Source organism: Cervus canadensis, chromosome 12, assembly GCF_019320065.1.
Source record: "Cervus canadensis isolate Bull #8, Minnesota chromosome 12, ASM1932006v1, whole genome shotgun sequence".
In the NCBI taxonomy this organism is placed as follows: domain Eukaryota; kingdom Metazoa; phylum Chordata; class Mammalia; order Artiodactyla; family Cervidae; genus Cervus; species Cervus canadensis.
Window position 1 is genome coordinate 10,387,863 of NC_057397.1, and position 24,676 is coordinate 10,412,538.

The 24,676-nt window shown below is 62.4% G+C and overlaps 3 protein-coding genes across 13 annotated transcripts in view; 1 reads left to right on the forward strand and 2 right to left on the reverse strand.

Moving 5' to 3' along the window:
* Window positions 1–2,053, forward strand: part of ADCK5 (aarF domain containing kinase 5) — a 14,403-nt gene extending 12,350 nt beyond the window's left edge. For 2 of the 9 annotated variants that reach the window (XM_043484308.1, XM_043484311.1), the window contains exons 9-15: window positions 635–718; window positions 825–906; window positions 988–1,066; window positions 1,154–1,245; window positions 1,307–1,559; window positions 1,628–1,744; window positions 1,827–2,053. In XM_043484308.1, coding sequence (XP_043340243.1) covers window positions 635–718; window positions 825–906; window positions 988–1,066; window positions 1,154–1,245; window positions 1,307–1,559; window positions 1,628–1,744; window positions 1,827–1,932 — 813 coding nt within the window. In that variant the 3' untranslated portion in view covers window positions 1,933–2,053. Of the gene's footprint in view, window positions 1–634; window positions 719–824; window positions 1,067–1,153; window positions 1,246–1,306; window positions 1,560–1,627; window positions 1,745–1,826 lie in introns of all 9 variants that reach the window. The other 7 variants (XM_043484312.1, XM_043484313.1, XM_043484314.1 and 4 more) reach the window with 7 other exon arrangements.
* On the reverse strand, window positions 2,043–16,150 carry CPSF1 (cleavage and polyadenylation specific factor 1). Of its 3 annotated transcripts, none has more exons than XM_043484231.1 (38): window positions 16,044–16,150; window positions 15,820–15,978; window positions 9,742–9,769; window positions 9,509–9,651; window positions 9,350–9,430; window positions 9,121–9,272; window positions 8,893–9,039; window positions 8,664–8,803; window positions 8,483–8,593; window positions 8,310–8,403; window positions 8,140–8,227; window positions 7,941–8,063; window positions 7,811–7,862; window positions 7,622–7,716; window positions 7,478–7,552; window positions 7,313–7,393; window positions 7,153–7,242; window positions 6,874–6,984; window positions 6,664–6,805; window positions 6,402–6,580; window positions 6,185–6,321; window positions 5,929–6,103; window positions 5,648–5,854; window positions 5,487–5,576; window positions 5,264–5,407; window positions 5,023–5,175; window positions 4,182–4,298; window positions 4,018–4,108; window positions 3,862–3,946; window positions 3,650–3,791; window positions 3,425–3,577; window positions 3,168–3,344; window positions 3,007–3,073; window positions 2,888–2,935; window positions 2,651–2,806; window positions 2,451–2,580; window positions 2,234–2,372; window positions 2,043–2,158 (listed from the first exon to the last, which is right to left on the reverse strand). In XM_043484231.1, the coding sequence occupies exons 2-38, from the start codon at window positions 15,961–15,963 to the stop codon at window positions 2,111–2,113; spliced, it is 4,335 nt and encodes a 1,444-aa protein (XP_043340166.1). In that variant the 5' UTR covers window positions 15,964–15,978; window positions 16,044–16,150; the 3' UTR covers window positions 2,043–2,110. The 3 variants fall into 3 exon arrangements, with proteins under 3 accessions (XP_043340166.1, XP_043340167.1, XP_043340168.1); XM_043484232.1 differs by having other exon boundaries at window positions 6,185–6,318; window positions 16,044–16,120; XM_043484233.1 differs by having other exon boundaries at window positions 16,073–16,091.
* A 3,317-nt stretch (window positions 16,151–19,467) lies between these two features.
* SLC39A4 (solute carrier family 39 member 4) lies at window positions 19,468–24,459 on the reverse strand. Its single transcript, XM_043484278.1, has 12 exons — window positions 23,654–24,459; window positions 22,939–23,223; window positions 22,367–22,562; window positions 22,114–22,256; window positions 21,850–22,021; window positions 21,322–21,494; window positions 21,078–21,215; window positions 20,871–20,999; window positions 20,636–20,690; window positions 20,366–20,518; window positions 19,821–20,008; window positions 19,468–19,736 (listed from the first exon to the last, which is right to left on the reverse strand). Exons 1-12 carry the CDS (start codon window positions 24,035–24,037, stop codon window positions 19,608–19,610), a joined length of 2,145 nt encoding a protein of 714 aa, XP_043340213.1. The 5' UTR covers window positions 24,038–24,459; the 3' UTR covers window positions 19,468–19,607.
* Between the last annotated feature and the right edge of the window lie 217 nt (window positions 24,460–24,676).

Consider the following 24,676-nt stretch of genomic DNA (forward strand, 5'->3'; position numbering starts at 1 on the left):
GGCTGGGCCCCCGCCTGCCCTGGGGCACGTCCAGTAAGGTGGGCTGGGCCCCCGCCTGCCCTGGGGCACGTCCAGTAAGGTGGGCTGGGCCCCCGCCTGCCCTGGGGCACGTCCAGTAAGGTGGGCTGGGCCCCCGCCTGCCCTGGGGCACGTCCAGTAAGGTGGGCTGGGCCCCCGCCTGCCCTGGGGCACGTCCAGTAAGGTGGGCTGGGCCCCCGCCTGCCCTGGGGCACGTCCAGTAAGGGGGGCTGGGCCCCCGCCTGCCCTGGGGCACGTCCAGTAAGGTGGGCTGGGCCCCCGCCTGCCCTGGGGCACGTCCAGTAAGGTGGGCTGGGCCCCCGCCTGCCCTGGGGCACGTCCAGTAAGGTGGGCTGGGCCCCCGCCTGCCCTGGGGCACGTCCAGTAAGGTGGGCTGGGCCCCCGCCTGCCCTGGGGCACGTCCAGTAAGGTGGGCTGGGCCCCCGCCTGCCCTGGGGCACGTCCAGTAAGGTGGGCTGGGCCCCCGCCTGCCCTGGGGCACGTCCAGTAAGGTGGGCTGGGCCCCCGCCTGCCCTGGGGCACGTCCATAAGGTGGGCTGGGCCCCCCTGGGTAGGGGTGTGGAGGCCCACGGAGCTGACAGCTGATCTCTCCCAGCGCGTGCTGACGGCAGAGTTCTATGAGGGCTGCAAGGTCAGTGACGTGGAGGCCATCAAGAGCATGGGGCTGGCGGTGCAGGACGTGAGTGCTGTGTCCCGGGCTGTGGGGCTGGACTGAGCGTGTGGCCCGAGTCGGGTGATGGCGTGTGGTCTGACCCCATCCCCACCCCGGCCTGTCCTCGGCCCAGATTGCAGAGAAGCTGATCAAGGCTTTTGCCGAACAGATCTTTTACACGGGTTTCATCCACTCTGACCCCCACCCCGGCAATGGTAAGGAGAGCCCCAGGGCTTGGGGTGGGGCACTGGGGGCTGCACCCCAGAAACAGGGAACTAGAGCCCACCCGTCCCCAGTTCTGGTGCGGAAAGGCCCAGACGGGAAGGCTCAGCTGGTGCTGCTGGACCATGGGCTCTACCAGTTCCTGGACGAGAAGTAAGCTGGGTCTGTGGGCTGGGTGGACACCCCCCCCCGACTGCCCCCCCACCCCCACCCCCGCCCCGCTCACTGCTGGGCCCGCAGGGACCGGCTCGCCCTGTGCCAGCTGTGGCGGGCCATCATCCTGAGGGACGAGGCGGCCATGAAGGTGCACGCGGCCAAGCTGGGAGTGCAAGGTGAGGCCGGGGGGTGGGTGTGTGGCCCGGAGGGGGCACAGCCTGGCTCAGGCCCCCCCAGACTACCTCCTGTTCTCCGAGGTGCTCATGCAGCGGCCCGTGCGCCTGGGGCAGCTGTGGCGCTCGCGCCTGCTGAGCCGTGAGGAGGCGGCCTACATGCAGGACATGGCCCGTGAGCACTTCGAGGAGGTCATGGCCGTGCTCAAGGCCCTGCCGCGCTCCATGCTGCTTGTGCTGCGCAACGTCAACACCGTGCGCGCCATCAACAACGCCCTGGGTGCCCCGGTGGACCGCTACTTCCTCATGGCCAAGAGGTAGGGCCGCGCAGCCCGGGGCGGGGGGGCGGGTGGCTGTGCTGACCTCACGCGTGGTCTCCACGCAGCGCGGTCCGGGGCTGGAGCCGCCTGGCGGGTGCCATGTATCAGAGCGTCTACGGCGCCAGCATCCTGCGCCATGTCAGGGTCGTCTGGGAGACGGTCAAGTTTGAAGTGGCCCTGAGGTGAGCTGGCATGTGGGGGCCGGAGGACGGGAGGCCAGGGCCCACTCCACACATACCTGCCCCCCCCGACCCCCCCCCACAGGCTGGAGACCCTGTCGATGCGGCTCACTGCCCTCCTGGTTCGAGTTCTGGTCTACCTGGGCATCATGCCTGACACCGAGGGGCTGTCAAAGTACCTGGAGACCTAGGGCATCCCGGGCAGGACCACAGAGCTCGTCCCACCATGTGCCCGGCCAGGGCCAAGTGACTGATTTGTTGGAGTACGGGATGCCCTGGGGCCCCGAAATAATCACAACGCTCTTCTGAAAACAAGTGTTATTATTTTGTACAAAAAGGGGGTGGGGGGGAGTGGCGGTATCCAGAGGTCTAGAAATGGGCAGTGACTCGGTCCGTCTCCAACAGGTCGTCCAGGATCTGCAGAGAGAGAACTGGGTGAGGGCGGGAGGCCGGCTGGGGGCAGGCGGGGGCAGGCGGGTGGGGGTGGCTCACGATGTCGGGCGTGGTGCCGATCTTCTTGGCCAGCTCCCCGCGCTCCATGGTGCTCAAGTACAGGTAGCGGTTGAGCAGCTCCCCGTCCAGCACGTTGCGCACGGCATTCTGTAAGACGCGCCTGTCCACGTGCAGCATCCTGGGGGGCGCGGAGGGCACAGGCCATGAGGGGTCTGGGCTGACCCGGGCGGCCTGGTCAGGTTGGGGATGCGCTCACCGGAAGGCGCGGGGGTTGAGGCCAGCATGGTGGGGCAGCATGGTGGTCAGGGCATTCTGCAGCATCAGCAGCCGCCGGTAGGTCTTCTCCTGCATGGGCAGCAGCAGCCCGATGCCACCGTCCAGTGTGGCTGAGGAGACAGGGAATGAGCCCAGTGCCCCCACCACGGCCCACTGCCCCCACCCCGGCCCCACGCTCACCGAACCACGTGATGTGCTTGTTCTCCCACACGACAGACTTTTTGCTGGGCCCCTCAGCGGCCCCCCGGCACGGGGTCCTCCAGAACGTGTTCACGTGGGCACCCACGTGGAAGTCCGCCCGGCGCAGCAGTCGCATGCCCCCAAAGCTCTCCTTGGCTGGGCCACAGGGGACCTCAGGTCACTGCCTGCCTGGCCCCCGCCTGACCCCGCCCGGCAGAGGAGGGAGGGAGCACTCACCTTCCGGCAGGTACATGTAGACCATGAGGTTGCGGTCACGGTCAGACACTGGGGAATCAGAGCCAAGTCAGCCCCTGTGCACACCCAGGGGTCTCAGGCACCCCAGCTCCCAAACTCACCCAGGAAGCCCAGCTGCGCATTGTCCACCATGAAGTCCACACTGTACACTTCCAGGGGCTTGGCATCCTGAGGACAGGAGGGCCGGGGAAGGCGGCCATCAGGACGGCCTGGGCCTGGGCCAGCCCCCAGCCCCTAGGGCGCGCCACGGCCCCCTCCGCACCCGGGAAACGAGGCTCAGCGTCTTGCTCTCCTCCTGGTAGCGAAGCAGCGAGATGCTCTTCATGACATCCGCAGCCAGGATGAAGTTCTTGACGCTGATCATCTGGTGGATGTAGAGCTGCGTGTCGATGAAGGCCATGCCTGTCAGCTCGCTGGCCCGCAGGCTCCACAGGAAGATCTGGGGGGGGGGGGGGGGAGTGAGTAGCTGGGGGGTGCCTGGGGGGGGCAGCGGCGAGGGGGGTGCTGGGGGGTGCACACCTTCTGACCAATGGCCGACACCAGATGGCCGTTGCAGTGGCACAGGGCGGTCACGGGGCCCTTCTGCTCCTTCTCGTACAGGACCTTAAACTTGTTCTTGGTCAGGGGCTGGCCGGGCTCAGGCACCACCTCGATCACATCCATGATCAGGATCTGCCGGGGAGGTGGGTGGCTGAGTCAGGGTGCCAGGCACTGCCCGCCTCAAAAGCCCCGCTGGCCACTTACCCGCCCTCGACACGTGACCTCCTCCCCTTGCATGAGGCAGGTCCCGGCGGCCACGTAGCCCTTGAGGCCCGACACGGTCTCCTCGCTGCGCAAAGACACAGTCTTCATGCAGGTCACGTGCTCCCACTCCTCCAGCTCGATCCTGCAGGCAGAGCCCCGGTCAGGGGCAGCCCCGGCCCGCCCTGCCCCGCCCCTCCCGGGCATAGCCTCACCTGGCGTTGGGGATGGCCTCCCAGCTGACCGGGGAGATGAGCTGGATGCAGAAGGCCTCCTGCTGAGGGTGGACGTACCGCTCGTCTGTGAGGACAGAGGGGGACCATCAGGGAGGAGCGGCCCCCAGGACAGGCCCAGCCTGGGGCCCCACGCACCTCTCTCGATGGTCTCAAACTCCTTCTCCTCGCCCGTCATGCGTGGAACGCGTGTGCAGGGTGTGCTGGTGCTGGTGGCGACGGCGTACACCTTGGGGAGAGCAGGGCGTCAAGAGCCAGGGCCCACCCCAGCCCCAAGGGTCCCTGGCCGAGTGGGGGCAGACCTTGGACTCCACGTGGTAAGCCACGTAGTGGGCGGTGCAGCGCAGCGGGATCTTCCGAACAGGCCACGGGGCGTCGTAGGACAAGTAGGCAGGCAGAACGCTGATCCTCAGCTCGCCCTGGGTGGGCACACGGGTGAGGGAGGCCTGGCACCCACTGAAGGCCGAGCCGGTGAACCCAGGCCTCCGAGGGCTCCCAGCTCAGCCCGCAGCTCCGCTGGCACAGGGGCGGCGACAGAGGCTACGGCCTGCTGTCCTGTGCTTCATGGGCTTCCTGTGCGTTCACCCAGGTTTGCCCAGGGCTTGGCCACGGGTGTGGCCGAGGCTGGGCTCAGGGGGCGCTGGAGGCTGCAGGCACAGGGTGGGACACACGCACGCCACGCCAGCGTCTGCACACAGGGCCCGCCCAGCGGCTCCCCTCCAGCCCGCTCCTAAGTGCACCGGCGCCTGCCAAGTCCTCGGCGGTCCACAAGGGCCACGGCTGTCATCTTTGTGACATGAGGAGGCTCAGGGTACGTGAGCACCCTGGACGGTCACCCGCCGCCTCGGGCAGAGCTGGGTGCCCAGTGGGCAGACCAGTGACTGAGCCCGGCTGCAGCCCTCATGGGCCACACCCTGCACTGCCGACCTCCCTGTCCTCCAAGCTTCTCCAGTGTTCAGCCCCATGTCACCTCCTTGATCTTGGCTCCCACCACCCACTGGACACCCCGACTCTCCATGCCAGGGCGCCCCCATTCCCAGCCATGGGTTGAGGGCCTCTTTCTTGGGCCCCAGCACCTGGTCCTGCCCAGTTGTCCTCAGAGGGGGTTGGCATGCCTGGCCGGGCCTCGTGGGGCCTCCCTACCTGTCTGTTGAAGTACAGGAACCCTCGGGGGCAGTTGACGTTGTGGAACGGGGCAAAGGAGTCGATGGGGCCATCGATGCCCATGGGGTGCAGCCGCAGGGCCCCCCGGCCAGTCACCAGCAGCCAGTGGGGCGAGGGACCGCAGATGAACACCTGGGGGCGGACAGCGTGAGGAAGCCCCTCACGCTGTGGGGGGAGGTGCCATGCTCACCAACCCTGCCCCGCAGTGCAGCCAGCCTACCCCAGAGTAGCCGTAAATGTCCTCAAAGTAGCGGAATCGCGCCACGCGGCCGCGGGGCCCTGTCCCCTCCTCCATGCTACCCCCTTCCACCTTCTTCTTGGACGGCTTTGGCTTCTTCTCCCGGAAGTTGATGTTGTGGGGGACCTGGGGGATGCTGCAGTAAGGGCCGGGGCCCCCAGCCTTGCCTCACCACCCCCACACCCAGCCCTGCCAGTCACTGCACCTTCTTGAAGCGAACTTTGAGGTTTCCCTGGCCGAGCTGTGAGTCGTGGGGGAAGGCCTCGTAAATGAGGAGCTCCTGGTCCACATGCACCTGGGGACAGGGGATGTCAGGAAGCAGGGCCCGTGGGCAGGCCAGGGCCGGGGGGTGGGGGGGTGACTCACCAGCAAGTAGGGCCGGCGCTGGCGACTCCCCAGCGCCACCAGCAGCACCTCCTTGACCAGGGGCAGCTCGCCCTGGCGCGTGGCCTCCTCCTTCCGGGCTTCACCCTGGGTGGTGGGCTGGCCAAAGGAGCTGTCCACCAGGACGCGCTGGCCCACAGGGAAGTTCTTCACCAGGAACACGAGCCGCCAGTCGGGGAGCTGGTAGATCTGTGGGGCGGTGCAGTCAGTTGGGGGCAGGCGCCGGGCAGGCCTGGGGGGCATGGGCGCGGGCCACCACCCACCTCCATGGCACCGTTCTCCCGCACCAGCAGGCACCAGTGCGTGGGCTCAGCCCGGAAGGGCGCAGGGTCGCGGTCAGCGGGCGGCTGGCTGCTCCTGCGCGCCTCTTCCTTGCTGGGGCTGAAGAGGGAGCCCGAGTCCCCGTAGAGCATCTCCTCCTCATCGTCCACTGTGGGGCTGTGGTGGTGGGCATCACAGGTCACAGCTCACAGGCGCATGGCCCACCCGCCCCACCCCCGCCCCGCCGCCTTCACACACCTGGTCTCCGCACCCTGGCCCTCAGCCTCAGGGCCACCGCGGCCCCCCAGCTCGTCGCGGACTCCACCCAGGCGGCTCTCGGTGGTAAACATGCCACTGACATCCCGGTACAGGCACAGCGTGATCACCTTGGACTGCTGTGGGGAGGGAGGGCGCTCAGCCGGGGAGGGGGCGCATGGGCAGGGGTCAGCAGGCCCCGGGACAGCAGGGCGCCTACATGGTGCAGGGATGGCTTGTGCAGCGCCAGGCGGTGATGCCGGCCCCCGTATGAGTCACTCTTGAGCAGGAACATGGTGACGTGGCCCTCGGCGCTCATGATGACCACGTAGGGGTCGGCCACAGCACACTGCACGATGGGGGAGCCCAGGTCCACCGGGATGAAGTGCAGCTGGTTCACTGCAGACACAGGCCAGTCAGCACAGGGCAGGGAGCACGCATCAGCCCTGGGCCTGGGCCCGCCTGCCCGAGCCCTGGCCCACCTCCTTCCAACAGGCGGATGCCGAGCGGCGACACCTGCACGATGTAGCGATTGTCCCCAATGTTGCCAGCAAAGACTGTGGGGCCCTGCGTGGCGAAGCCACTGGTGTCCAGCTCCATGATCTCCTGCCCCGTCTGGAGGATCTGTGGGCAGCAGTGGGTGAGGGGCACTGCTCACAGCATGGCCCCAGCCCGGGCTCCGGGAGCCTCACCATGGTAGAGTCTTCCCGGCTGAGAATGAGGAACCCGTGTCTCCGCCCGTCATCCTCGGCTTCGGGGGCACCAGGCTCTGGCTCCGTGCCCTCCCCCTTGAGGGTCTCCTCCTGTGAGGGCAGAAGAGGGCAGGGATTCCCAGCCCAGCCCACGACACCTGAGCATCAGGGCTGAGCAGCACAGAGCCGGGTCCCAGGCCCCGCAGCTGTGGGCGCCTGCCATAGGCCAGGTGCAGGCCAGCACCGCCGGCTGGAAGTCGCCAACCTGGGCGCACTCACCTGCTCTTTCCGTACGGGGGCGATGACGGTCCACATGTCATAGCAGCCAGGGAGCTCAAAGGTCGTCACCACCTGGGGCCGGATGCTCTTCTGGAAGGACAGGCAGGGGTCAGCAGCCCGCCCAGGCCCCGCCAGGAGGCACCCCCTGACCGCCCCTCACCTGCAGCACCGACAGGGCCCCGTTCTTGCCGTAGCCGGAGCACACCACGATCTCCAGGTCTGGCTCCGGACTGTTTTGAAACTGCGCGGGGCGGGGGCAGGGGTGAGGGCCGGACCTCTGCCGTGCAGCCCACCCCGCCCGCCCCCTCCCCCGCCCCGTGGGCACCTCTTCAGAGAGGAAGGCGGGCTCGCCCATGGCAGCGTTGGCACAGGGTCCAATGTTCAGAATGCTGTCGCACACCTGTGGGCACGGCAGCGGTCAGGTGGCAGGCTGGCCAGGACCGGGTGACCACTCTAAGCCCCACCTCACCTCGAAGGAGTACGTGGCCAGCTGTGTGCCTGACTGCGCCTCGCTGCCATACACTTCAATCTCGTCCACCTCATCCTGCGGCACTGACTTGCCCCCTGGAGCATGACGAGAGCCCACCTGAGCCCACCTGCTGGCCTGCACCTGATGTTCAGCCCTCACCCGACCAGCCTGCACCTGACCAGCCCGCACCTGACCAGCCCACAGCGGCGTCCACACGCTTCTTCTTGGAGGGAGGCTCTTCCTGTGAAGTAGGAGGGGCAGGGGGTGAGTACCCCGGAGGCTGCCTGCAGGGGCCATGTCCCCACGGGCCCACGCCCACCTTGTCGGCAGCCTCGCGGGCGGTGCCAGCCGGGGGCTCCTGCAGCTTCTCCGTGTACTTGAGGAGCAGTGAGTTGCCGAGACGAGAGCCGAGGAACAGGTACCCGGGCTCCATGGTGACCATCTGGGGGCGGGACAGGTAAGGGTGAGGCCGGCCCAGCCCGGCCCGGGCCCAGGGCCACCCCCGAGACCCCACTCACGCTGCTGGTGAGGACGCTGGCGGCAGCCTTGTCGAAGTGGAAGGCCCGGACACTGCGCATGCCGTCCGTGATGAGCGTCAGCACGTAGCTGCGGGGGGGGCACTCAGCTGGGGCGCGGGGACCATCCCCCACCCCCGCCCGGGAGGACGGGGCCCAGAGCGGGGACTCACATCTCACCGCCCTTGAGGGAGATGACCATCTTGTCATAGGAGATGAAGGCCGCCTGAGCACAGTCCAGGGTGATCCGCACACCTTCCTGGGTGCCTGTGGGCAGGGGTGGTCAGCCAGGCCCAGCAGCAGCCCCTGCCACCCCAGGCCCCCTCCCTCCCTCCCCAGCACTCACGCAGGGGGAAGGCAGTGGTGCCGGTGGTGAGGCTGTTGAGAGCCACGCCGTAGGGAGGGACACTCTGGTTCAGGTACAGCAGCGAGTTGACCGCGAAGACCACCACCCCGCCTGGAACAGACATGCTGGTGGCAGGGCCCAGCACACTCCACACCCCACCCCCGGCCCAGGCCCCTCTCACCTATGGGCTTGGGCACCGCCAGGGCCTGGGTGCAGTCGAAGGGCAGGCTGGTGAGGGACCAGATGACGGGGTGCACCTTCTGCGTGATGTTCAGGGAGATGGCCACAATGGAGCACGTGTCCTGCCGCACGGCCACCCGCCTGGGGGCCAACAGGGGTCAGTGTGGGGCTGGCACAGCGGGCCCGCCCCTGGAGACCAGCCGGGCTCCTCCCCCGCGGCGGGCCCTCACCCAGGCCACGTCTGGTTGGGCTCAAACAGGATGAGCAGGGTGGGCTCGTAGTAGCCATGCAAGAACTGCAGGTCGACGATGTTGAGAAGCTTCTCGTCCAGGGCCCGCACATCGATGATGTAGCTGGGCAGGAAGCTGGACCTCTGCCTGGGGGCAGCAGGTGTCAGCGGGGGCAGCGTAGGGCAGACCTGGGCTCCGCAGGGCCCCCTGCCCTGCCCCCACACTCACCCCTCCCCCACGAGCCCCTCGTGCTCCTCGGCCAGGCTCTCCCTGCGGAAGGGCAGGACCACCAGCCGCGTGCCGTAGATGAGCATGGCCGCACAGCGCCCGTCAGGGTCCACACGCACCCGTGGCGTGTGCACATTCTGCACGAAGCCGTCCTGCGGGAGAGGGGCGTCAGGCAGGAGCCCCCCCCAGAGGCATGGGGCTGGGTTGGGGGTGGGGAGGCGAGCCCTACCCGCAGCTCAGGCTCCTCGAAGTAGTGCAGAGACAGGGTCTTGAGGTCGTGGGTGCCCGGGTCGTACTCCACCACCGAGAGCTGGGGGCGGCAGGTCAGAACGCGGCCCTCCCCTCACACCCCCCAGACCCCACCCCTGCCCACCCCTGCCCACCCCACCTTGGCATCCTTGAAGCTCAGGAGCAGGGCATCCCTCTTGGCGCCCGCCAGCTGCACGCTGGCCATGGACATGACGTTGCCGAAGAAGGAGAAGGAAGCCACCAGCTCCAGCTTTTCCCGGTGCTCCCGGTGGGCCTTGCCCTCTGCAGCGAGAAAGTGGACAGGGGTCTGGGGCCCACGCCCAGTCCCCACCCCCCAGGTTCACGCTGGGCAGCCACCCTGTGCTCACTCACCTGTGCTCCTGTCATTTTTGGTCGGCGCCTGGAGGAGGGAGGAAGAAGGAAAAAACTGTGAAGGGCCCACCTTACCCAGGACCCGCCCTGTGGCCACGAGCCCTCAACGGGGAGCAGGCGACCAGGCACTCCTGGAGATGGCCGGGCCCCCAGACTGCAGGAAGCGCTCCCAGCTCTCCTGACGCTCTCAGGGTCAAAGGCTGGACAGCACTGTATGTGCCCCTCCAAACCACTCAGACTCACCCTGGGCCAGCCAGTGATAACGCGTGCTTGCCGGGAAGAAGGAACCCCAGCTCTGCTGAGCCTAACTGGGTGTGACAGTGGCCCTACAGGGGCCAGGCCTCACCCCATCTGCGTCGTCCAGGTGGGCCTGGGGCCCAGGACCCTGGTGAGGGGAGGTGGCCACACCACCACTGAGCTGCATCCCGGGAACGCCCCCCAGTACAACCCACCACTCTCAAGATAGAGAAAAACCATCTATTGTTTTCACTGACTATGTCAAGCACTTGTAACAGACGAGACCCATTAATGACAGAAATCCTTGCTAACCCCAGAACACAACTTCCTTAATCCAGTCAAAGTCATCCCCAGCAGGTCTCTAGCAGGGACGCAATCGGACTAAGCATGAAAGTCACCCTCGGCGGTGGGTCCAGCCCAGGACACCGTCTCCCTTGGCCAGACACAAGGTCCAGATGCAGACCACCTGCCACTCTGTGCAGTAACAAGACACAGAGGGAAAACAGAACACATTTTAAGACACACGTGGACGTAATTAGTCTAACACACCACTAGCAATTTAGAAGGCAGAGGTAGGAAAAGGACAGAACCTCTAACTGAAGACATAACCAAAATATCCTGATGAGAAGCATCGGCCTACAGATTCAAGGTCAGCAAGTCCCAAAACAGGACAAAAAAACAAAACTACAGCCAAGCACATCGCAGTTGAAGGAAAATCAAAGACAAAGACAAGTATCATAAAAGTAGTCAGAGGAGAACAGAGATGCCACCTTCACGTTAAAACTGACTATAGGAGCCAGAGACAGTCTTTATTTTTTTTCAGAGAAGGTCTTTAAAGTGATGAAAGAAAACAGTCAACTTAGAATTGTAAACCCAATGAAAATATCCTTCAAAAAGGAATTTGAAATAAAAAACGTTTTCAGACAGACAAAAGTTGACCAAGATCATCAACATCAGAAACACTCTTCAACAATTACCAAAGGAAGGTCTTCAGGCTGAAGACCCCAGATGACAAAAAAAGACTACAGCCTCCTGTGCAGAGTGTGAACTGCTGAATGTGTGATAATATATGAAGGAAGGACTAGGAGGAGGGAGGGAGGTGAACCCGCAGGTGGGGAGAGGGTGAGCGAGATGCGCCTCAGCCGCCCCGCCGCTGTCCCACAGACGCCAAGCGCAGAGGAAGGTCTGAGCTCGGACGGCACCTTCCACCTCAGTCCGCGTCACAGTGGGGAGGCTGGCTGGCCACCCACCTCTCCAAGCCACCGACACCGGCGCCCAGGACCACACCAAGGATCTGACCAGGCTTGGACTCGCATGGGCCTGTGGTCCCAGCAGGGACTGTAGTGTTGCCTGGATGCACAGATGTGCTGACCTCTGGGAAAAGCCAAGGGGATCCTCCAGGTCCAGGGAAAAAGACAGAGATACGCCAACACGTTCAGGACTGTAGATGAGGGTATGCAGGAAATTCTGGTGCTTATCAGCTTTTCTGAGAGTCTGAATTTATGTAAAACCAAAATGCTAACAACAGTGTAATGTTCTGCAGGAGCAAGCCTGTGGCAACAGGACGCAGTGAGCGGGGAAAGAGGGTGAAGAGTTACAAGGATTCTAGGCTGTCTGGGGAGGTTCCCTTGAGCCAGAGACTGCTGTGACCTCGAATGTGACTCATTAGAGAGTAAGACAAAATGCACAACCAGAAGTCAACAGAAAAGATGAAATGAGGGACTCCCCTGGTGGCCCTGTAAGTAGCTAAGACCGCATGCCAGAGGGCCAGATTTGATCCTGGTCCCACATGCCACAACTAAGACCCAGCATAGCCAAATAAAATAAAAATAAGTGAACAAATAAAATATTTCTTAAAGAGATAAAATGAAATAAAATAGCTGATCAATCCAAAACAACAAATAAAAGAATAGCAAGATGCCAGACGCTGATTCAAACCCAACTACACAAGAAATTACCTCAAATAACAGACCAAACCAGACCCATTCATGACAGAATAAATAAATAAACCAAACACTCAGGCCAGAAGACAACAAAAACCGTCAGAATAATAAACAACATCCAACTATTTGCTATTGATTCACAGATTTTTAAAAGATATTCTATGCAAGGACTTAAACAAACAAACAAAAAAAACTGCGGTAGCCTACTACTAGACAAAGTAGATCTTAAGGCAAAGAGTATTAAAGAGGGACATTTCACGACAAAACGGTCAATTCATAAGTAACTTTTCTGGCCACATAGCATGTGGAGATCGTTCCCCAACTAGGGGTGGAACCTGCACTCTCTGCAGTGGAACCACCATGGAAGTCCCCAAAAGTGACTTTTAAATTTGTCTTTCTGTACCTAATCATTCAGCTTACAGAGTTACACACACACACATACACACGATTCCTGACAATCCTCTGGGGCAAGTGCTCCATCTTGTTCATCTTTAAAATTATACATTCCTGATTTTTGGCTCCTCCATGTAAGTCTGAGAATGAAGATGAATAAACCTATTAAGAAACTTTATTGCAACTTTGAGAAAAAGGACACAATTTTGGATTAATTTGGGGGGGGTGACATCTCTACAATATTGAGACTTCCCGTCCATGATACCTTTTCTATTTACTTGGGACTGTCATTAATTTTAGGGAACTGACCTACATTTCCTACATTTCTTTTCCTCTCCAAGGTCACAGCTGCCCCAGGCCAGCACTCACCCGCCTCCAACACACAGCTTACATGCTCCGGCTGCTGTCCGGTGTCTGCCGGCCCAGGACCTGAGCCAGGCGCACACCCAGTGCCAGGCCCACCACCTGCTCGGGACCCTCTCCCCTCCTTGCCGCCACTCTGAAGGCCCTGCCCGTGCACCTGGCCCCCTGGCGGAGACTGAACACGGCCCCGCAGGGCTCACCATCCTGTCTTCATCCCAGCTGGGGGCTGCTCTGAAGGACAGGAGCCTCAAAAGGGAGGCCATGCCCTGTGGGTGGTCTGGCCCCAGACTGGTCTCAGCGCCCAGGAGGCTCAGCCACCACGAGGCCACTGGTCAGACACCAGGCTAGCCCCGTGGAGAGAGAAGGAGACAGGCCCTTCCCATCACCCAGACCGGGCCCAGGCCTCACCAAGCAGAGGCTGGGCGTGCGTCCACATGGTCCCTGTGGTGCCATCCTGGCTCCTGGCTGCCCTCAGGGCTGTGCCACCCTGGTGACCGCGTGTCTGGGGCTCCAGGCAGGCTGTCCTGCAGCAGGGACTAGGCTGGTCCCCAACAGGCTCAGCCACTGAGGGCTCCACCCAGGCGCCACGCCACCTCCTGCCACTACACTCTGCGCTCCGCCGGGAGCTGGAAGCCGCCCTGCACTGATAGGCTGCGGAGCGACACCTGCTCAGGCCCAGCAGTGCGTCCGGTCTGCTGAGGGTCTTCTGTGGAGTTCTTCACAGCTCTTGAAAGGTGTGCAAAGCCTCTGAGGGTCTCGGTGGGCACACAGGGGGGCCCAGTGCTCCTTCCTTTCAGAGCATCAATGCGCCCTCACTCACCTCACAAAACCCTGCTTTTCCTACCAGTTCCTGCTCCATCCCTTCCCTTCCCTTCGTGTAGATCTCCCCCACAGAGTTGTTTCTGTCCACTGGTGCTAACTTTCCTGCTCTGGGTTCCTGGCCTCACCAGGCCACATCCCGCCTGATGCCAGGCTTCCTCATCAGGGTCGCCAAGTCCGTCCAGGTCTCAAGACCCATCTGAGGCTCAGAAACACAGGGCCCAGGATCCAGATTAGGTCATGAAAGACTCCACGGCTTCCAGTCTGATGGGTCTCTCAGCCCTTGCCCTGGGGGAGGCCACAACGCAAGGACAGATACTTTCTGCAGTAGCTGCATGCATGCGTCCAGAGATGGCAGAAACCATACCCCAGTGGGGCCTGCAGACGGTGGAGCTCCAGGCTTCCTGACCACAGACAACGAGGCGCAGGCAGCTGCTTCAAGCTGCTAACAGCAACACATACTCCAACAACGTCCAAGGTGCACTCCTGCCCCCACGCCCCCCGTCCCACAACCATCTCCTCCGCAGGTGCCAGCAACTTCACCTGCAGGGTTAGTCTGGCCTGAAACCCAACCCTGGCAAAGCCTCTGCACGGCCCATGGCTCTGCTCCCTTGCCCGCCCCACATCCCATCTATCCTGCCTGCTTGCCCCACCAACGACCACCCAGCCCAGTCGCCTTCTACTGTCGCAGCCACAGCGACCCCAGGAGACAAGGGTCAGGGTCAGATCAGCTCACTCCTCTACCCAAACCTTAACTCACCATCGGCCTTGGGTCAACACTCAGCTCCCAAGACTGCCCTCAAGGCTGCCCTGCTGATGCCCCAACCCAGCCTCACGAGCCCCCTGACCAGCCACTCTTCCCTCCCTCCTGCCCTGGCACCTTTGCTCCGCCTCAAAGCTCTTCTCCCCACACCTACAAGGCTCTCCCCATCAGCTCCTCCTCACCCACTCAAATCTCACATTTCCAAGGAGGTGAGCTTTAGACCTTGCCTGGCTCCCCACTCCCCATCCTGTCCTGGTGGTGTGCACCGGCACTCTGGCCTCCGGTGTGTGCTGCACTTGCGGCGTGTGGCCCCCCACGCCCAGAACCACAGCCATGAAGGCAGCTCACCAACCCCTCCCAAGATGCCCACACAAAGCAGGCTCTTAACAGATGACTCCTAGGAAGACAAGTGAGTGACTGCTAAGGGGCTGTGAACCCATGTGTAAGACAGATACAGATGTAAAAACATTCAATTTGTCCCTGAAAGTTGACTGAAAACCAGTGTCAGATATAGTATATACAGCAAAGATGCTCTCATTCAATGTAGAGCCATATGTATTTATTTGCAAAAATCCATTTTCAGTTTTGACTGAAATGTTGACAAAAGCCAAATACTGATCTCAAAACTGCTGTAGCACAAAAGCTTAAACTAAGATTATTTACTGACACAAACAGTCACTAACCTCTTATACATTCTTCTGTATTTTGCTTGCTTCGTCATGTGTGGATTAGTACAGCAGTACACACATTTAACACAAAACAAACACTAGTGTCCTGAAGTAAGTGCCCGGGAAGGCGGCCTCCTCCCTGCTGCCCCAGCCCTTACTCAGAACCCTGCCCTGCGGAGGACAACCCTTCCTGCCCCACTTCCACTCTGCACCCCAGTCCAACCCTGCCTGCCCTCAGACGCTTCTGGCCAGCACACTGGCCTTGCATCTGCCTGGAACCCACCCCTCGCCATCCTTGAATCTGGCTCTTACTCCCCTTTCAAGAACAGATGCGAAGATGTCTCTTGCAAGAAGCCACCCCCCACCAAAACCCTCACACCTCGGGCAATCAGAGCACCCCTGGTGTTTTCCCCACCGAGGGATTCATCACACTTTACTGACCTCCAAACCACAACCTGCCCCCACCCTACACCCAGCCTTGCTCCCTTTGCCAAGAATGTTCTTCCCCCAACGAATTCCTACTCTGCCTAAAGGAGGCTCCTCTGATCCCTCAGCCCTCATCTATTTCCTTCGCTGTCCCTGCAGGGTGTCCACAGGTGTGTGTTCTCACGCGTGTATTTAGTCAGTAGGTGTCCTCCTGCTCCGAGTTTGTGCAGGTTTTGTTCTCTACCGTATCGCTAAAACCGAGCACACAGTACATGTTCACGTGATTTGTTGAAAAAACGAAAGAGCAAATGAGACGCCCAGGGTAGGCCGCCGAGCCCAACAGAGAGTGAGGAGGTTGAGGAACCTGGTTGCTAGACACCACCAAGCGCGGCGCCGTCGGCCCGCTCCTCCTCGGTCCCGGGCACCCCTCGCCGCGGGGCGCGGAGGCCCCAGCGGGCCTGCCTACCTCGGAGTCCCGGTTGAGGCGGTACACGTAGAGCTGCGAGGTCCCGGCCACCACGAGGTTGCGCTCGCTGTTGTTAAAGAAGTTGCAGTACATGGAGAACTCGAGGCCGGTGGGCGGATGCGCCTGCTTGTACACGGCGTACATGGCGCCGCGCTCGGGCTGCACAGGAAGGGGACAGGGTGAGTAGAACTCCCGCGCGCAACCCCCGGGCCGCCCGCACCCACCTGGCAGTTGGAGCCGGCTGACGGGGGACCTGTACGGCGCCGAACACGGTCCGCCCAGACGCGGAAGCCGCGCGCCGAGGTTCCGGGTCCTGCGCCTGCGCAGTTCCACCGAAGCGCGGCGGCGGCGGCGGGGAACTCAGCGGCCCCTGGCGGCCGGGGGCAGCCTCGCGGCTCCGCTCCTGGGCTCCGCATACAGCGCCGCGAAAACCCCCTCGTGGGAGATCCAGGGTCTCACTGCGGAGGACGCAGAGCCAGCTGGAAGCCGGACAGTGGCTGGGCGGCTCAGGGATGGCTGGTCAGGACCTGCCCGTCCCCCGGATCCCAGAATGGGGTCACTGCCGAGGGTCTCTCCCGCAAGAAGAGGCGAGGTCTCAGGCGCCCTGCCAGATGCTGGCAGCAGTGTGGAAGCCGGGGGAGCAGAGACCCCCCCGGGCGCAAACACGCCCCGAATTAGGCCCTGGCGGCTGCCGCAAGCGTGGCGGAGCCCGACTAGCACAGGAGTCAGGAGAGCTTCCTGGAGGCGTCTTGTCCTGTCCCTGCTCAGCAATGCCCCCGCAGGACGACCCCCCCCCCCGCCCCGCCCCAACACCAGCACCAGAAGGCGAGCCCACGACGCGGGGCCCTGGCGTGCCCCTCTACGAGCCCCTCCCCTGAGGACACCTTTTCACCCGTCTTGCCCACTGCTCCCTCCCCAGGCTTGGTAGTTGCCCGCTTCAAGGGCCCTGGAGCCAGGACCACTACGGGCAGCTAGGCAGACCTCTCTTCACTTGGCTCGGCAGGGACGCGCCCCAGGTACCCTCCAACAGGTATGGGATTTACTTATTTATTTATTTATTTTTGGTATGGGATTTAGAAAGGGAAAAAAGAACAACCCCCCCCCCCCCCCCTTTTGGCTGCCCCGTGACTTGCAGGATCTTATTTCCCTGCCTAGGGATGGAATAGAGAAAGCTGGGCGTGGAAGAATTGATGCTTCTGAACTGTGGTATTGGAGAAGACTCTTGAGAGTCTCTTGGACTGCAAGATCAAACCAGTCTATCCTAAAGGAAATCAGTCTTAAATATTCATCGGAAGGACTGACTCTGAAGCCAAAACTCCGATACTTTGGCCACCTGATGCGAAGAACTGACTCATTTGAAAAGATCCTGATGCTGGGAAAGATTGAAGGCAGGAGGAGAAGGGAACGACAGAGGATGAGATGGTTGGATGGCATCACCGACTTGAGGGACATGAGTTCGAGCAAGCTCTGGCAGTTAGTGACGGACAGGGAAGCCAGGCGTGCTGCAGTCCACTGGGATGCAAAGAGTGGGACACGACTGACTGACTGAACTGAATGAAAGGATGGAATCTGTGCCCTCTGCAGTGAAGAGGGGAAGCTCGGAGCCCTAACCACTGGACTGTCAGGGAATTTCCAAGAAATGGAATCTTAAGAAATAAAACAAGTAAGAAAATATAGGCAAAGCCAAGAAAATAGCAAAGTATGTGTTTGTTGCATCCAGACCTGCCCACTTAGTCATGTCAGCGACAAGACTTGAGCTGTGGACCAAGGGGTCACTTGGGTGCCTGGGACCACACCAGTGCCTTTAAAAGTCATAACAAAATTGAACCCTGAAGAGAGGTGTGGACAGGGGCAGGGCTTATCATGGGCCTGGGAGAACACAAGCAGCCCTTCCTAGAATTACTGAGGCCTTTAATCGTGTCCACATGTCAGCAGGCCCTCCGTGGGGAGCCTGCCTCCCAGATTCACTATTGTATGTCATGCATTTACAGGTATTTTTTTGTGACAGAAGTCGTGGGGGAGTGGGGAGTAGCTGCTACTCTCCCCACTCAAGCCCCTTCTCTTGTAGGAAAATAAGCCCCCCTCCCCCTCAGCCCTATATGGCCCCCTGGAGGGCTGTATCTGAAGGGGCTGCTTTAAAGTAGTTTGGGTATTGGGGTCAGACAGCAATGAAGAGTCACGACTTATCTTGCTTCCTTGTAAAACAGCATCTGAGTTTCATCCCTGTGTCTAATATTATCCCTCACTTTTTGAGAAACTGGTCCTTTTTGTCATTTGTCATGTTCTCCTCCCTCCAAATCTTGATCTGGGAGTAGCAGAGGTATATCCCCTGCCCCTCACCCAACATAAAAGCGGCACTGGTTTGTCTCCATATGGATCTGGGGCTCCTGCTTCTAGTGCGGTCTTGTCCTCAGAGACTTGCCTTTTTCTGGTGGAAAAGTTTTTAAGTATTTTTAAAAATATTTGTTAAATATTTAAAATAATCTGAATTTGTGTCCAGAGATACTCAGCCAGTCATCTCCCCATTTAAAACTCAAAGGTATTTTCATCCCAGTGAGAGCACATCTCCAACCCAAGGCTTCTCTGTCTTGCTTGTGCTGAACCAGGTGGGCGACTGTCTCAGAGGTTTTCTCTCGCTTTTGCCCAAACTCCACCTAACAAAGTTCTGAGAGCTTGAAAAAAAGGCATTAAAAAAAAAAACAAACAAAACTGGAGCCAGGGCTTCCCTGGTGGCTCAGTGGCAAAGAATCTGCCTGCCAATGCAGGAGACATGGGTTGGATCCCAGATCCAGGAAGATCCTACATGCTGCAGAGCTACTAAGCCTGTGCGCCACAACTATTTAGCCTGGGAGCCACAAAGGCTGAGCCCACGTGCTGCAAATACTGAAGCCCAAGTGTCCTAGAGTCCATACTTCTCAACAAGAGAATCCACCACAATGAGAAGCACACACACAGCAACTGGAGAGCGGCCCATGATCCCCACAACTGGAGAAAAGCCTGAGCAGCAACGAAGGATGGAGCTTCGCTGTGACAAAGACCCAGTACAGCCAAAACTATACAAACCAAAAAAAATCAACTAGCCATAGCCACCCCGAGGATGTGCTAGAGGAGGGAATGGGCAAAGCTGGGGCCGTGGCCAGGACACTAGCCCTCCTTGTCCGAGTCAGACGGGCAGTCATGGCACTCATGTCACAGGGCAACTGTGACGGCTAAACAGCTCAGCGACCACAGAACCCTCAGACTCAGCCTGGCACATGGTACACGCCCTCACAATGTGCCATGTGTCTGTGGGAGAATGGGGCCCAGGGTGGAGAGAGCCAGAGGCACTGAAGCAGCTCCATCTTGGGAAGAGCTGCAGCAGGCGGGCAGGAAGCGAGGAGGAGGGTCGGGGGCGGGAGGTTGCAGTCCTGAGTGGACACCAGGTCCTACCTGGTGCCCGAGCCCTGGACCCACTTCTCTGGGCTTCACTTCACATACATCACAGACGCGGGTCTGAGGCTGGTTTCTTGGAGGGCCCTGAGCTCAACTGTCCTGACTCCCCCTCAGGCACCAGGCACTGCTGTGGGGAGAGGCCGCCCCCCCTGTCGACCTTTCTTGGTGGGAAACCCTCCTCTCCTGGGGAGGCGAGATGAGGCGAGCAGACTGGGCTCCAAGGACAAGAGCATTTATTGAAGCTGTGAACTGGGGCGCAGGGGAGGGTCTGGGGCGATCCGGAAGATATCCCATCTGAAGGGCTGCTAGAGCCCAGGGTCAGGAGGCAGAGCCAAGGGCCGAGGGGGCAGAAGCTCTCAGAAGGCGATGTTATCCTCATAAAGCGACAGCAGCAGCAGGACGGTCCAGCCGCCCAGCAGGCCAACGTTGTGGAGCAAGAAGAGGAGCCAGGGCCGCTGGTCGCGCAGGTTCAGCATGGCCGGGAGCTAAGGACGGGGCCTGGGTCAGGGCCGGCTCAGAGCGCCCGCCTAGCGCCCGCCCGGGGCAGCCCCAGACCGCCCGGCTCTGACCATGTCGCAGAGCGCCACGTAGAGGAAGAGGCCGGCGGCCACCGCCAGGATCCAGGTCTCGCCGTCTTCGCCTACGCCGGCCGCGAGCGCAACGTAGAGGCCGATGAAGGCCGTGAGCGCCGAGGCCAAGTTCAGGAGCAGCGCGCGGCGCACCGACAGCCCCGCGTGCAGCAGGGCTGCGAAGTCACCTGGGGCGGACGGTGGGGGTGGTTTAGTCGCTCCGTCGTGTCCGATTCTTGAGACCCCATGGACCGTAGCCCCCCAGGCCCCTCTGTTCATGGGATTCTCCAGGCAAGAGTACTGGAGTGGATTGCCATTCCCTTCTCCAGGGGATCTTCCCGACCCAGGGATAGAACCCGGGTATCCTGCACGGCAGGCGGATTCTTTACCGTCTGAGCCAAGAGGCGCGGGCGGGGCTGGGGTCAGGTCGAGGGCCGCGCCCACTCCCCGACAGTCCCGCCCAACTGCGCTGCCGACCTGCCACACCCAGACCCCCGCTGCGGGCAGGCGCCGCCCCCGGCCGGCGGGAACTCCGCAAGGCTCACCCAACTCGTGGGGCACCTCGTGGCAGAACACGGCCAGCGAGGTGGCCAGCCCCGTCTTCCAGGAGGACAGAAAGGCGGCTCCCACTGCCAGCCCGTCGGCGAAGTTGTGCACGGCGTCGCCCAGCGTGATCACGTAGGGCAGCAGTCTCAGCTCTGCGGGCGCGGCGGGCGTGGGTGAGCGTCTGCCCTGGTCCGCTCCTCCGCCCCCGTGCCTGCGCCGCGAACCGAGACTCTGACCCCCAACGGTCCGGGGCCTCCCTCAGGGCTCACCTGGGCTCAGTCTCCGGGGCTCCGGGCTCAGCAGCTCGGGGCTCTCCTCCTCCACCTGGAGGGGAGACCGGGTCGGGGGGCGGGCCGTGTAGATTAGGCTCAGGGCGGGAAGGTGGAGGAGGCACGCGCGGAGCCAAGTCCCCAGATCAGGCCAGGGGCGGAAGCCCTGGAGGGGTGACTGGAAGCACAGTCAGGGCTCCGCCGCGGGGGGAGACGCAGGGCAGGGCGGGCTCACCAGGTCTGCGCGAGAGCCCTCGTGGAGCTGCTTCGGCTGCCGGAGGTTGCTGGGCGCCAGCTGCAGGGACATGCCATGGCTGTGGCCGCCGTGACTGTGGCCATGACTGCAGGCCCCATCCTTTGGGTCCTGCGGGGACAGCGGCTCAGGATCCACCGAGCCTCCCTCACCCCTCCCCGCACCACGTCCAGCCCCCAAGCACCTGACCTCAGGGTCCAGGGGCAGCAAGAGGTTGAAGAGGCTCTCGAACAGGAAGAAGGCATAGAGCCCACCCAGCACAGCTAGGAGGTGCCAGGTGGGCTGGAAACCAGGGTCCTCCCCGTCATGGGCGTGCAGCCCCAGCACCTGGTGGGGGGTTGGGCAGAGGACACTGGACCCGGTGCCTTGGGACCTCCTCCTCCCAGAGAGGCGGGTAGAGGGGTCAGGGAGGGCCCTGGCGGGCTGGGGCAACCTTAGGCATCAAGTGCAGGAGGGCGTCACCGGTGAGCGCGCCCACAGCCATGCTCAGGAAGACCTGGATGACGTAGTGGGACGTGGTGCTACATCTGGCACAGCTGAGGAGCACGAGCCCGAAGAGGGAGCACAGGCAGGTCAGCAGCGTGGCCAGGGAGCCGTACAGGTACCCTGGACAGGGAGGACAGTAAGCGCCTCCCTCCCAACCGTGGCCCCTTGCTTTCCTGGGAGGGGCGTCCAGATCGAGTCTGGGAGGAGCAGGAGCCCCCTTCCAAGGTTGCAGCCGGTCGGGTGCAGTCCTGGCCTTGGCTTCCTACTGGCCCCTGGCCTCAAGCCCCCATCCTCTTCCCTTGCAGTACCCCCTTCTCTGTTGCCCCTCCATCCCACTGCCTGGTCTGCCAGCCCTGGCCCCGGCTTGCTGCAGCCCAGCGGCTAATTTCTCCTCCCTTTTTGGTTCCATCTCCATGCTGCCAGCCCCTTGTGCACTGCTGTGCAGGCGCAGCTAGGGAGTAGGGTGAACACTCACTCTCGGCCTGGTTGAGCCGGTCCTGGGTGGGGAGCGTGGGCTGAGGGGCGCAGGCCCCGCTGAGTTGCTGCTGGAGCAGAGCCGGGCTCAGTCGGGCCCAGTCGTCCGGCGTCACCCCGGCCTGCTCAGACATTCCGTACACAGCCATGACGTCTCGAGCACTCAGGCACAGCTAGGGTGGGGGTGACAGATCTGGTGTTCAGGGCCCTGAGTGGTCCATGGGCCCCCACCTCTCTCCAGGACTCGGGCACATGGATGGCTCACCGTGTCCCATGCGCTGGCACTGCTGTTGGGGGCGGCAAGGAGCACAGGGCCCTGGCCCTTTCCCAGAGGACTGTCTTCGCTGTGGCTGTCGTGGGTATCCGTCGCTCCGCCCAACCCTAGGCGCTCCATCAAGGCCGCCAGCTCTGGTAGGAGGTGAAAATCCGAGTTTGTGGGCTCCAGCCTTGCACTCCCCAGGGGCGCGCATGCTGGGGTTCAGGGTGCTCCCTGGCCTGTAGCCCAGCTCAGGCCTCACCGTCCAGGGTGATGTTGGGGTTCTCGCTGCTGTGCTGCCGGAACACGAAGTCCACGAAGTACTGGGGAGTTGGCAGGGCATGGAAGCAGGCGCCGCTCCTGACATGGTCCAGCAGGGCAGCCAGCACCGGGCCGGGGCTGCCGGGAGCCCCCACCCCTGCCGCCTCCGCCAGCAGCTGAGGCAGGTCCACACAGGCCTGGGGAGGAGCCCGCCTCAGTGTCTCGAGCAGCGCAGCCACACTGGCCTCTCGCTCCGCTGTGCCTCTGGTGCCCCCGGACTCTGCTGAACCCCGGGCACCACAGCCATCCCCTTCCTGGCCCCGCCTCGTCTGGGCTCTTCCTTGGAGCCCCGGGAGCTTTCTCAGCCCCGTCGAGGATCAGGACCCTCTCGGGGTGCCTGCAGCCCTGCCTGGCTCAGTGGTGAGCTTCCACTTGTGACCCCCCAGCCCAGGGTCCCCCGAGCACCCAGAAAGGTGCTGAGGCCCAGCGCCACCCGAGTGGTCCCCCTTCTCTCAGGCCCTCTTGGGGACCCTCTTCCCCCAGTGCCTCTGGGCAGCTGGCCCAGGCGCCCACCTGCTGAGGAGCGGGCCGGCCAGCAGCGTGGGCCTGGATCCGCTGCAGCAGCCTGGTCAGGGCCGGGCTCAGGGCTTGAGGGCTCTCGAGCAGGACCAGGAGCTGATCGGCGCGGGCAGCCAAGCGGCCAGCCTGGACCTCGGTGCAGGTGCCTGCCGGGTCGCTGAGGTAGAGGGTAGCGGCGGCACTGAGGCGGGCGATGTGCCTGGGCTCCAGGGCTGGGCCCGAGGGGGCCCCGGGCTGCTCAGGCCTGCCCAGAGCCAGGGCGTCGTCCACAGACAGGCACTGTTGGCACAGGCGGGAGGGCGGGGGCCACACACGAGGGCTGCCACCTTCCTGTCCACCGTCCGCTCGCTCACAGGCCCCCACACTCCCCCATGACAGGCGGGCATACCCACAGGGGGTCGCCCCATCCCAGGGAGGTTTCTGCCTGGAGCCATTGCCAGTTTTGGGCTGGGGAGAAGGGGGCGCTGACAGGGTGGGGGCAGCCGTGGGATCCCAGAGCTGTACCACCCCTCCCCAGGGAGGGCAAGGGGCTCTGAAAGGGAGAAGAGGAAGGTGGGCTTGGGCCTGCGGGCAGGGCCCGGCGTCAGGCCACCGTGCGGCCCGCCTCCTGGAGTTTGCCCGGGCCCTTTGCAGCCAGCCTCGGCCTCGGGGTGGAGCGGCAGGCTTGGGCTGGGGCCGGACCGGAGGACCCGTTGGTTGGGGGTGTTACCTTTCCACACGGCCCGTCGGCACAGTGCACACGGTCCGCCAGTGTATTTAACAGGCCGCCCAGCGCCACACGGTCCAGAGCGCCCTGGCCCGAGGACAGCAGGGTCAGCAGACGAGCAGGGGGGGTCGCTGTCCCCGACGCCACCAGCGCGGCCAGCACAGCCAGCAGCGGACCCAGCCCGGGCTGGCCCAGGAGTGCCATGCTGCAGCTGCCCGGTGCCCTGAGCTCAGGGTAGGCCGTGCTCGCCTGGGTGGCTGCGGGCCGCAGGAGCTGCCTGATGTGGGACTGGGGCTGGGCCGGGACGGCCCGCCTGGCAAGGCTCTCCAGGCATTTCCTGTGGGGCCCTGTGATTGGCTGGCAGAGGTGTTGCTGCGGGTTAACCATTCCAGTGGCAGGTCCTCCCTGAGGACCTGGGGAGTGAGGTGGAGTCCCTGGGTGGACGGGCCTGGCTCACCCCTCAGCTCCTTCAAGGGTCTTGTTACTGAATGCAAGTCTGTGTGCATGACACATGGTGAGGTTGAAGCTTGCAGCAGAGGAAGGTTTATTGTGGTGCCGAGCAAGAACAGGTGACTCCTGTTCAAAATCCCTTAAATCTCTGGATGGCTTTGGGGGGAGTCTGCAATAGGCAGAATTTGGGGAGAGGGCTTTCTCATAATTGGTTGGTGGAGAGGTAGCGGTATTGCCCTGGGCTCCCTTGTTAGGCTGGGACCTTAGTCCTGGCAGAAAAGCTCCTGAGACCCTGCCCCAAGGCTGTAGTTTCTAAACCACCCTCCTCGGTTTCTGTGTCCCGCCCTTCCCAGATTAGCAGCTATTTGAACCTGACCTTTGGAATTCAGGAGAGGTCTTAGGGGACTGAAGGAAGCCTGTTTTCTGCAAGGAGAAATGGAGGACCTGGAAAGGATTTTACTGGGAAGGGCCCTACAAGGTGGAGTTCAGTTTCCATCCCCGCCCCCCCTTTTTTAACTTCTCAATCTTGAGAACAGGTGTTGGACAAAAAAGGGAATAACATTTTGGGTAGAGAGC

What these genes read in the sequence shown, in the direction of transcription:
- CPSF1 (XM_043484231.1), bottom strand. Translation starts at nt 15,963, where the DNA reads ATGTACGCCGTGTACAAGCAGGCGCATCCGCCCACCGGCCTCGAGTTC. An exon ending in CCCGCGAGGCTGCCGACAAG is followed by an intron (nt 7,863 to 7,940) that starts GTGGGCGTGGGC and finishes CCTACTTCACAG; the next exon opens with GAAGAGCCTCCCTCCAAGAA. An exon ending in GAGGCCATCCCCAACGCCAG is followed by an intron (nt 3,792 to 3,861) that starts GTGAGGCTATGC and finishes CTCTGCCTGCAG; the next exon opens with GATCGAGCTGGAGGAGTGGG.
- SLC39A4 (XM_043484278.1), bottom strand. Translation starts at nt 24,037, where the DNA reads ATGGTTAACCCGCAGCAACACCTCTGCCAGCCAATCACAGGGCCCCAC. An exon ending in GCCGGCCCGCTCCTCAGCAG is followed by an intron (nt 22,563 to 22,938) that starts GTGGGCGCCTGG and finishes GCTCCTCCCCAG; the next exon opens with GCCTGTGTGGACCTGCCTCA. An exon ending in GTGCCAGCGCATGGGACACG is followed by an intron (nt 22,022 to 22,113) that starts GTGAGCCATCCA and finishes CCCCCACCCTAG; the next exon opens with CTGTGCCTGAGTGCTCGAGA.